Source organism: Lupinus angustifolius, chromosome LG08 (assembly GCF_001865875.1).
Source record: "Lupinus angustifolius cultivar Tanjil chromosome LG08, LupAngTanjil_v1.0, whole genome shotgun sequence".
Classification (NCBI taxonomy): domain Eukaryota; kingdom Viridiplantae; phylum Streptophyta; class Magnoliopsida; order Fabales; family Fabaceae; genus Lupinus; species Lupinus angustifolius.
The window spans coordinates 13,524,542-13,536,119 of NC_032016.1; the positions used below are offsets into that span (position 1 = coordinate 13,524,542).

The 11,578-nt window shown below is 29.4% G+C and overlaps 2 protein-coding genes across 2 annotated transcripts; both read left to right on the forward strand.

The window, feature by feature from the left end:
• Positions 2,122–2,859, forward strand: LOC109355014. The gene has a single exon (XM_019597907.1). The coding sequence runs from the start codon at positions 2,207–2,209 to the stop codon at positions 2,726–2,728; it is 522 nt and encodes a 173-aa protein (XP_019453452.1). The 5' UTR covers positions 2,122–2,206; the 3' UTR covers positions 2,729–2,859.
• LOC109355013 (peroxidase 12-like) lies at positions 7,726–10,255 on the forward strand. Its single transcript, XM_019597906.1, has 3 exons — positions 7,726–7,985; positions 8,578–8,763; positions 9,587–10,255. The coding sequence occupies exons 1-3, from the start codon at positions 7,740–7,742 to the stop codon at positions 10,193–10,195; spliced, it is 1,041 nt and encodes a 346-aa protein (XP_019453451.1). The 5' UTR covers positions 7,726–7,739; the 3' UTR covers positions 10,196–10,255.

Genomic DNA, 11,578 nt, shown 5'->3' on the forward strand with positions numbered 1-11,578 from the left:
CCTTTATCCTCGAAAGCCTCATTCCCGATCCCTGTCGTGTTCATGATCATTTCAACACCTTTTCACAAGGATTGATCTCATGATCAAAACGACATTTCGATTTAAAATATTTCTTTGATTTCAAAATCATCATCTTTCATCAACATAAATAACAATACGCATAAACATCATACTCGAATATCGAAAACAATGAACGGCTAGATTTTCTAAAAGATTAAGAACAAAAGGAATGAGGTTTACCTTGAAGTTCTTGAGAAAATCCAAAGGAAGAAGAATGAAATGCAATGTAGAGCCAAGGGTTTCTCTACCTTGAATAGGCTCTTTAAGTAGAGTAATTTAGATTAGGGGGTGCAAGCCAAGAGTTTCAAGGGGTTTTATGGCTCTTTTAAGTGGAACAAATCAGAGTTAGGGAAATTGAATCTGATTTATGGAGGCAAACCAAGGGTTTCCAAGATTAATGGTGCAATGGGTAAGTGAAGGGTTTATGGAATTTAGTGTAAAGATGAGTAATTCCGCTTGCTTGCCACACAAGTTTCACTTGGGAAAATGAGGTGACTTTTTCAGAAAAACATTCGTGATGAGACCATTCCCAAGTATTATCGTCTAATACTTGGTTGGATATTAAAATCTTCCAATTACAGTCAGAATTTCGAAATGCCGAATTCGGAGTGAAAAAATATTTAGAAATGTGTTTTGGATAAAATTGATGTCTATCCTGACTCGAAATACTATTTCGAAGCCAAAGGCGCAATCGGAATTCGATTATGAGCTACGAAACTCAAAATCACGTTTTTGGGCCGAATTTGGGCCTAATAGCAATCCAAAAGCTTTTCGTCACATATAATTATGAAAATTTACTACAAGATAGGAATTCACAAAACAAGACTAGCACTCAACTACGATTTATCCTAATTCATTAGCGATTAATTTCTAAAATTATTTTTTGTTAAAAATAAATAATTAATAAATTATATGGAATTTTCACGGTGTTACATTTTACTCTCAAGCTTAAACATCTTATACAATATTTTATTCCTCCTAAAGGAAGTATCTATGACTAAAACCTATGAACTAAATTATAACTTAACTTCCTTCTTATACCTCACTCAATGTAAGAAACTAAGTACTTTCTTCAACAAGTTTGTATATGAAGTATTGATAAGCTAGTAACTTTTTTTTAAAGTAAAAGTATTATATAAAATGTATAAGGAGTGTCAACTCAATTACAAGTTATAGTAATGATTAATACAAGAAGAATGATCAATGCACCATTTTGAAAAGGAGTACAAATTAACATCCACATAGTTTGAAAACCAAGATCATGATCTAGTTTGAATCAAATCCATGGTTTGGATATAACTTGGCTCTTCCCCTAAAGATTACTGCATTCCTCATACTCCAGCTAGACTAAATTACATTGAACCATGACATTCTCGAAATAAAAATCCTTTTACAATATTTACACAAAGAATCATATAAGTGAAGGAATTCAATAATATTATTTGTGATATATACCTGAGTTTGAAGCCACAATTAGAATCTCTACCACCCATTAGCCACAAAGGGGCTTTAGATACTTAAAATGAAAAGTGCTACATGGTGGGAATGATTTCATTGCTAAATTTCGTCAAAATAATGTGGCAAAATTTTATTGTGACACTATATATTTTAGTAATATTACATAAATAATATATTTCTAGTTAACTTTCTACATTAATTTTATCAAAGAATGCTATGAATTTGCTTTAGATCATAGCAAGAAGATCTTCTAACAAACTCATAGGTAGCATGGACATAATCTTTATCTCATTTTCACCATTTTTTGTGTGCATTTTCTTATATTAATTTTTGTCAAAATTATATTCAATATATGTATATACCATATATAGATAACTAATTTAATAATTAATGTGATTTTCATCTAAATAAATGAAGAGGATTTTAACTCACCATAATAAATATATATTACCGAAAAATATTCTAGAGTTAAGACACAACAAACTCATTTCCATCATTCACTAAGTCAAGAAAGCTATTATTTAGCTTTTCACACGACCATTCATTATATGCTAAATTTAGATTACCCTAAATTATTCTTTTCCAGTGGCTATAAATAACAGCCCCATGATGTTTAACAATCCATCCTCACCACCTTCCAAATCCCTTAAGAATTTGCAGTCACCACCTTTCTCTCTAGAACAAGAAGATGAATTCCTCCTTCTTGTTCACCATTTCCTTGGTCCTTACTTCTTATGCTATTTTATCTGCATCAAGCTCTAGCTTGTTTGAAGAATTATGCATGAAGGTCAAGGAAACTGGTTCAGATGAAGGCCAATGCCTGCATATTCTGAATGTCCACCCCAAACTCGGTTCTGCAAGAAACTATGATGAACTCTCCAAGAACATTCTCCAGTTAGCATTGAAGAAGAGCATAGATGCGCAGAATTTCTTGAAGGAAGTGATCAAGACAAACCCTTCTGCAGCAATCAGAGAATGTGCAACTATTGATTATGATGGGGTGGTTGCATCATTCAGAAGTTCTTTGAAAGAATTGAAGGAGGATTCAGAGACTGCAAATTATGATGCCAAAGTCGGTGGTGATGGACCAACAACTTGTGATAGGGCCTTGGCTGCAGAGAAAATAAACAATCCTGCCATTGCTGCCCTTAACAAAGATATATTATTGCTTAGTAACATAGCATTTTTGGCTACCGAGAAGCTTTCCTAAACATAAACTTATTAGAGAAAGGAGTTTGTGGGACTAAGGAAGCCTTTTGGGTCTCCATTAGAGTGAATGTGAAGGGTGACAAATCAATAAAATCATTATTCAATTTATTATATATTCATGCTATTTAGTTCGATTGAACATTTTTTCTCATGTTTACTCAATTGCAATTGCTGGTGTTATGTTTATTGATTTGATTAGTCATATGGTTCTTTATACAAGCTACATGAGACATACGATATATGATATGCTTTATGCGTAATATAATGTGCCTAATTAGAGGGGAGTTTAAAGAACACTCTCCTATTTGGGAAAACATGATTAAAACTAGACCTTATATTTCTCTATTGAACAAATATATCTAGTTCCAAAACTAAGGGTGACATCTTTTGTCCCAAAAGTGTGTTTTATACCATGTATCATTGCTTATGATTAATTAGAAATATACTTAATTATTAAATTTTTAATTAATATTTTTTTCAATAAATTACAAACAGTGATACATTGAATAACATACTAAATGGGACATGAGATGTACTCCCCAAAACTAGAATGATAGATTGTTGAGTTCCTAATGTTAGAGTTTCAATCACATTATTAGTAAATGTAGAAACATGTTAGGTTAGGTTTTGCATTGAACTTTTTTATATTATATAGGAGCTTGTATATGACATATTTTTGGGTTTAATTTTTATAAAATCATAGGCATGACATATTAACCTATTTAAAGAACTATCACATTATAAGGTCTTGAAAGAGGACAATATACCTACATTTAAATAGGCTAACAAACCTACTTTTAAGTAGGTTTATCTAAACCTACCAATTAAATTATATTAAAATTATATATATAATAATAATATTATATTAAAATAGTATAATAAGAATATTATTATATAATATAATTAAATAAGTCAGACTATTAGGTTTAATATGTCTTTTTGATTGTCTAAAGTTTGACATGTTAAACTAAGTAAGCTTCTTAGAAACTTTAAGTCTAACCTGTTTACAAAAAGAAAATAAAGTATCTCCTCCTACCAGTAGATAAATTATCTTCTTAAATCCACTTACTACTTGACATGTGCCCTATTTCTCTTCCTTCAAAAAATTTTCATTTTAAAATATATTTTATAAAATAATAAATAAGACACATGTCAAACACCAAATGAATTTAAGAAAATAAGTTATTTCCTGATATAATGAGATATTTTATTCTCTTGCAAAAAATAGTCTCACTTGATCTTGTATACTATAGGTCAAGTAATTAACCCCTCAATATATGACTTATTTCTCTATTAATATGGGTGTGAAAAAGATTTTTATTTATAAAGGAAAATTCATTTTGATAATTCGAATGAAAATATTAGTCTTATTATTCATTAATGCATAATGATTTAAATAAATTTTAACGTACAAATTTGTTCAACTCGACTTTGCAATTTTCTACCATCGGAGGACGATTTCAATCTCAATTTTTTGATGTGTATCAACAATGTCTTATAATTGATAGTTCGAGGCTAATTTATTTTAAGATATGTAGAATATATCAATAAAGTATTTTTCATACATAAGGTAGAGGTTGAACCCCTAAAATAATGTATTCAAGAAACTCAACTATCTATCAATTTTGTTAGGCTGAATTGGATCAAGAAAGTTTGGATAAAAATCATATGTATTAAGTCATTGGAACAAGTCTTATCTTTTCGAACGGGAGTCTCATAGAAGGCACGTTACAAGAGAAGAGCGAAATGAGACAATGGAATGAAAAAAAGTGTCTGAATACACTTAAAGATATTAATACATAAACTCTAATCTTAATCAATACTATTAACTCTTGGAGATCATTCCTAATCTTAATCAATTACTAATTGATCACTATTTATTTTACAAACAAATACTTTGCTAATGACAATGTTCATAAAGATAGAGAAGAAATTGTACAATTGTACAGTTTTCCCAAACAAATATACAATATTGCACTGATAGTCATGTACTTTAGTTTAATTATATTTATCATGTTTTGTTTAAAAAATATTTATTCACCAACCCTACCAGGGTACAAAATATAATTCATGTATATAAATTATCAGTAATTTGTATAAGGATAAAGGAAGTAATTTATCTCACTAAATTAATGTCAGTATAATTTACTAATATATATTATAGAGGAAATTATATTGACACTCCATGAGTTTTAGTGAGATTACACAAATCACCCTTCACTTTTCTACATCTACACAAACCCCCTCATTTTTATACTTTTATTATATTGATCACCCCTGCATGAAAGAAATAAGTGTAATTTTGTGAACAAAAAATGTGATAAATGCAAGTAAGTTAAACAAAACATGATATATTGTGGAGACAAGTCCAAATAATATATGAGTCGATACATCTTTATTATTTTTGGTTTGTTACGATATAGTATAAGAACAATTTAAACAATATATTTTTAGAATTGTTGATGCATTTTGTAACCAAAAATAATAAAGATATATTAATTTGTATATTATTTGGATTTTCCTCACAATATACCATGTTTTGTTTAACTTAATTGCGTTTATCACATTTTTTGTTTAAAAGATTACAGTTATTTCTCGTGCAATGATGGTTAGTGTAATGATAATATAAAAACTAAAGGAGGTTTGTGTAGGTGTAAAAAGTGTGAGTAATTTGTATAATTAACTTTATATTATACATCGGTTTTAAGAACCTTAGCATATATAGTACATTATCTTTTTCTTGTAGAGTGTGTATAATCGACAAAAAACCAAAGGTCCATACAAGTTTGCTACTTCCGAAAAGAAAATTGTGTTCCATGCGTGAAGATGATTTGTCTTTTTATCTTTAACCAAATTAAATACTCTTTGGCGCAAACACCGGTTCCCACAATTTAACCAAGTGGGTTTTTCTAGAATAAATTCCCCTTTATTTAGACTTTAGATAAAGACATTAGCCATCTCCAATATATATAGTTGGATCTCGATGAATAAATGATATTTTATTCATTCCTTATTTTTTTAATTTTAATATCAATTTTTATAAAAGGAATATTCTATAGAAAGATATATTAGATTGGATGATTGGTTTGAAATGCATTTTTCATATTGTATTTTAGAAAAAATTATATTAAAAAAGATAATAAGTAAAAGATAAATATAAATGTACATATTAAACATGGTATCAAAAATTTGGAAAACATGTGAAAGATAGTACAATACAGTCTCTAATATTTTTTTAGTGCATTTTAGGGAAACATATACTTAAATATGATTTAAAGCATTTGAGAGACAAAGATAAATGCGGGTATAGAGTCATGGTTCTCTGCATTTTTAAGCAAATGAATAACATTTCAACTCTTAATTAAATATTTAGAGAAAAATGGAAAAAATCTCCTCACATGTATGTAATATAAGAATGATAACAGGGTAGGTCGGGGCCGGGTTTGTACATACCTAAATCCAAACCCGAAATTCAAAATCTAAACTCAAACTTAATGGGGTTGAAAATAAAGATATCATCCCGAACCCGTCGGATTTCGGGTAACCCGAACCTGGAAATATATCATTACTCTGGGGCGGGTTGAGGTTTAGAAATTAGAAATATATAATTTTCATTTCATTTTTCTCTTGTATTATTTCATGTTTTTTATGTTTGAAGATCCAATAGTATGTAAAGTAAAATTAGAAATTAAATACAATGAACACATGATATAAATTTTAATTTTAAATTGAATTGAGGCGGGTTCGGGTTAGGGTCTTTGCTCTACCAAACCTGAACCCGAAAATTAAACCCTGGTAAAATCCAAACCCAAAACCAATTACATTGGGTTTTCTTGTAAATTTTAGTTCGGTTCGGGCGAGTACCTACGTGTTCGGTTTTCATTGTTATCCCTAATGTAATAAATATGGCGTTAATGTAAAAAAAAATATTTATACATTGACAATGTAATTTTTTACATAGACATTATATTTTTTCATTATTCATATTTTTACTTTTATGTAAGAGTCAATAATAATTAACATATTGTAGGTGATATGTTTGGAATATAATACGAAAACTCTTATTTTGATGTATCTCATATAGTAAATTTGTGAAATTAAACTAAATTATATGTCTATTCATTTTTTTCCAATAGATGGTAATATTAATTTTCTGAGTTAATTGAAAAATAAGTTTGTGCAAGTATTTCAAGAAACAGATCATGAAATTGGAAACCATCTTGTGCAAGTAAGACAACCTTGAATATGGAGGTTGCCAAAAAAAGCAATAAATTTATTCTTCTTATAGCATCAGCATCCATGATAGTTGGCGAGTTGCTTAAACAAAATTTTCTTTCACTTTATTACATTTTCCACTTTTTTATGTATTTTGACGTGATTTAAAATTGAAGTAATATTAAATCGCGGACTCCTAAAACATTCAAATAAATCACATATGACATATCCAACATTTTTTTGTGTTTGCACATTTTTCTCAATCTAGAATAGCAATTTCAAAAGCTTGCTCCATTGGTTATGAAAAAATAAAGAATTTATGTCCTTTGAGTTGAACAACGCATAAACATTATTGATAATGCCGTGCTCTTGTTCTACTTTATATTTGCATTTTTTTGTTAAATTGAAGTGAATTTTGATTATTCTTTCATGGACATTAATGGCTTTAGAAAAATGCTTTGCACAACTCCATTTTTTATATAATTTTACAGCACTTAATAATGTATAATTGTTCCCCAACACTAGAGCTATTTGATTAATAGAGATAGTATTAATCAATTACTCCATTAACCACATAGTAATATGATAATATATGTTGTTAATTAACTAGGATCAATTTGCTCATATAAAACAAAATATTGTGTATATCAATGTTGTAGTGATAACCCTCCAAATTAGCACGTGCTGCACTAGCTTATAACATTACTAGGAATGTGTAATCACAAACACAAAGGCTCATCTTCCTTCTATAAATAATCACATTAGTGGGTCACTTTCAACTCACTCTGAAGGAGAATATGGCTAGGGTTAATAGTGCTTCTAACTCTCCTTCTTTTTACTCTTTGCTCTTCTTTTCTTCCCTTCTATTGGCCTCACATTTCAACATCTCTGAGGCACAGAAGGGACTATCATTGTCTTTCTTTGCCAAAACTTGTCCACAGCTTGAAACCATTGTGAGAAACCACCTCAGGAAGGTTTTCAAGCAAGATAATGGCCAAGCTCCTGGCTTACTCCGAATCTTCTTCCATGACTGCTTTGTTCAGGTAAATGAGTGTAATCACCATATGCACTAACTCTCATTTTTTTTTCTTGTAAGGGGTTGATTTTCTATTAGGTGAAGTTTATGTAAGATCCTCTAATAGGACAAACATCACATGCCTCAATTTATATCTTTGTTTCCGGTTTCTTGTGAAATGAAAAATGTGACACTTAATTTAAAAAATACTAAAAATAAAAATAACACTTTTATATTATTGATGATCACATCGCACATGAGAACATATTTATTTTAGGACAAAAGATCCCTAAACCTTCTAATATTATAGTTAATTCAATCACTAATCAAATCTTATTATTGAAGTATGAACTTTATTAATAAATAATATGTGATGAATACCTACCGGTATGAGCACTATCAGAGTATTGTGGTCACTAAGGGTATGCATATAGTAGAAAAAATTTGTATATATTTTTATAGTTAGTATTTTTGGTATATTTTATTTTTGGTTATATAAAATTGTATTATACCACTCATTTATCATATTCTTACATTTTGGATAACTTAATGTAACTTACATCGATCATTCTAGGATCCTAAATTCGTTATTCATGTGTGTGTTTCTTTGGTTTGTATAGGGATGCGATGGGTCAGTGCTGTTGGATGGAAATCCAGGTGAAAGGGATCAACTAGCAAACATAGGGTTAAGGAATGAGGCACTAGAGACCATTGATGTTCTTCGAGGTCTTGTCCACAAGGCTTGTGGAAAGGTTGTCTCCTGTGCTGACATCATTGTATTGGCAGCACGTGATGCTGTTGCACTTGTAAGTTGTAATCTCATTCATTGTGTTTCTTTATTCATTTTTTTACATTTTGTAAATCACAACCACAATTTTAATTAAGATATTCCGCTTTAAGAGTTTTCACAATTATAACTACATTTATCACATGTTCCTAACATTTAAATCATTGAACTATAAAAGAAAAAACAGTGGTTGACAAATAATGTAAATGTTATACTAAACATGACTTTTAAATAAGAAGAATGTGATATATAGAGTGAAATAGAGATAGCAAATGCACTCTTTATTTTTATATACTCCTACTTGGTTTGACTTTTATTCATGGTCATCACTTTAAATTAAATTTATTTATGAAGTTCTTTTTTTACTAAGAGGTTAGCATAACGAAGCACAAGTTGTCACTAAGTATGTGAATATAAAAAAACCCAACGTTAGGATTAATTTCAAGGATTTATTATAACCTCTCTCATCTTCCTTAGAGAAAAATGTAATAACAAATAATGTACATGATCGTAAAATAAGTGTCAAGACTCACAAGACACTAATTAAAATAATTTAATCAAATTATTTAACTAGTTATACCCATTTTGATAATAAAATTAAAAAAATTGTAACTAAACATATAATCTTAAGAACAAGATCCTCTCTATTATTGGAGCAAGATTCTTTTTTCTTTTATTTTTAAGTATAAACATGTAATCTCATTATAAATAAAAATGATACAAATAATATGGTATCTTACATTTTCTTTAGTTTTTGGAGTACTCCCCTCTCTAGTTGAGAGGAATCTGGTAAGCTTAATTATTCTCTCTAACACTTTGGTATAATTTTGAATTTTGGACAGTCTGGTGGCCCTGATTTTGCAGTACCACTAGGTAGAAAAGATGGAGTTAACTTCAGCATTGAAAAAACAAAAGATCTTCCAGGACCCTCTAGCAACACTAATATAACCCTTTCCAAATTTGCACCCAAGAACTTTGATGCCACTGATGTTGTTGCTCTTTCAGGTGCACACACTTTTGGTCGTGCCCATTGTGGCACAATCTTTGGTAGGATTTCCCCACAGGACCCTACTATGGACAAAACCTTAGCCAATAATCTTAAGGCCACATGCCCTAGTGCAAGTTCAACTAACACTGTTAACTTGGACATTAGAACCCCAGTAGTGTTTGATAACAAGTACTATATTGACCTATTGAATCGCCAAGGTGTGTTTACTTCGGACCAGGACTTGGTTAATCATGAGAAGACAAAAGGGTTAGTGAATTCTTTTGCCAATGATCAAAGTCTGTTTTATAAAAAGTTTGCTGATGCTATGGTAAAGATCAGCCAATTGGATGTGTTGACCGGAAATCAAGGTGAAATTCGTGACAAATGCAATGTCGTGAACCAGAAGAAATCGATCTTAAGTTCTATTGTGGAAGAGATGGTAGAAGTGATTGATCAGATTTAAATTAAGTATGATATAGTTTTAAATTGTGATTATGATCATAATTATTGTTGTAACACCCTTGTGAAAAGATTATTGTAACAATGATATTGTCAGGATAATTAATCGCAATTTAAAACCCTAACTTTAGAGCACTCTTTGTTTGTGTTCTTCACATCTATGTTTAGTTAGTTTTAAGTTTTCTGTAATGTTCCGTTGGCTTTTGTTTAGAGATTTACTCTTGGTATAATAAGAATCACTGAGTGTGGATTTTAGCTTGTTATATGCAGAAGGCTTCTTCTCTATGCTTAGTACATTTCCTTTTATTTGTTTTACTTCTTAATTACACTTTCCAAACCATTTTAATTATCATTTTAAGATAATGCAAGCATATTAAGCTAATGACTGAAGCTCTTAACTACAATTAAAAATAATATATTCTGCCTAAAATATTTCACATAATGTCTCATCATGAAATTATATATCAATATTATTTTCACTTTCATGAGAAGTAATTTGAGTAATCAATGTATTAGAAAATAACATTAAAGGGCAAACAAGAAGGAAGGAAAATAGAAGATAATGCTTCTTAATTGTCTAAAGAAAGATACATAATATAGTTGGGGAAAAGCTAGTAGTTGGATTATAATAATTTGTTTCCTTCTTCATTCATATCTTCATCTTTGAGATGACAATGAGTACCCTAATCTATAATTTAAAAATATTCATAATAGATCAAGTCTGAATTTGTGTTTTGGATATGTTGATAATTCAAATCCAAGATTTTTGAAACCCCCTATTGGATTAATTTGAGTTTGGATAATAAGGTATCCAAACTTGCATATATCCTGACAAGTTGATTCATCTTTCATCCCATATATATATATCAACATAATTGTAATATCATCTTAATTATATATCATCTTTCATCCCATATATATATATACCTATAATGTTATATTGTTAAGAGAATAATGTATCTCCTCATACTAGAAGATAACTTATCTCCTCTAGCCAGTAAAAATGTGATATGTGTGCTATTTTGTTTATTTTTAAAAATATTTTTATAGAAAATGATGAAACATGACACATGTCATGATTTCACTGGCAGGAGGAGATAACTTATCTCCTTATACCAAGAGATACTTCATTCCCTATTGTTAATTGCATATATATGTGTATGAAATATTATATTAATTAAACATTTCTTACTAAATAAGTTTTCCATAATAAAATTGAGTAGTAACTTTGTTTTTTATATTGGTTTGAGTAAAAGGATTTGGGTTTAATAGTCAATTTTATATTTTATATTATTTATTCTTTTTTCGATTGCCTAAATAACATTTAAGATTATAGAAAACAAACACATAATTGTATAAATTATTTGTAATTATTTTTTGAATTTTT

What these genes read in the sequence shown, in the direction of transcription:
- LOC109355014 (XM_019597907.1), top strand. Translation starts at nt 2,207, where the DNA reads ATGAATTCCTCCTTCTTGTTCACCATTTCCTTGGTCCTTACTTCTTAT.
- LOC109355013 (XM_019597906.1), top strand. Translation starts at nt 7,740, where the DNA reads ATGGCTAGGGTTAATAGTGCTTCTAACTCTCCTTCTTTTTACTCTTTG. An exon ending in TCCATGACTGCTTTGTTCAG is followed by an intron (nt 7,986 to 8,577) that starts GTAAATGAGTGT and finishes TGGTTTGTATAG; the next exon opens with GGATGCGATGGGTCAGTGCT. An exon ending in CACGTGATGCTGTTGCACTT is followed by an intron (nt 8,764 to 9,586) that starts GTAAGTTGTAAT and finishes AATTTTGGACAG; the next exon opens with TCTGGTGGCCCTGATTTTGC.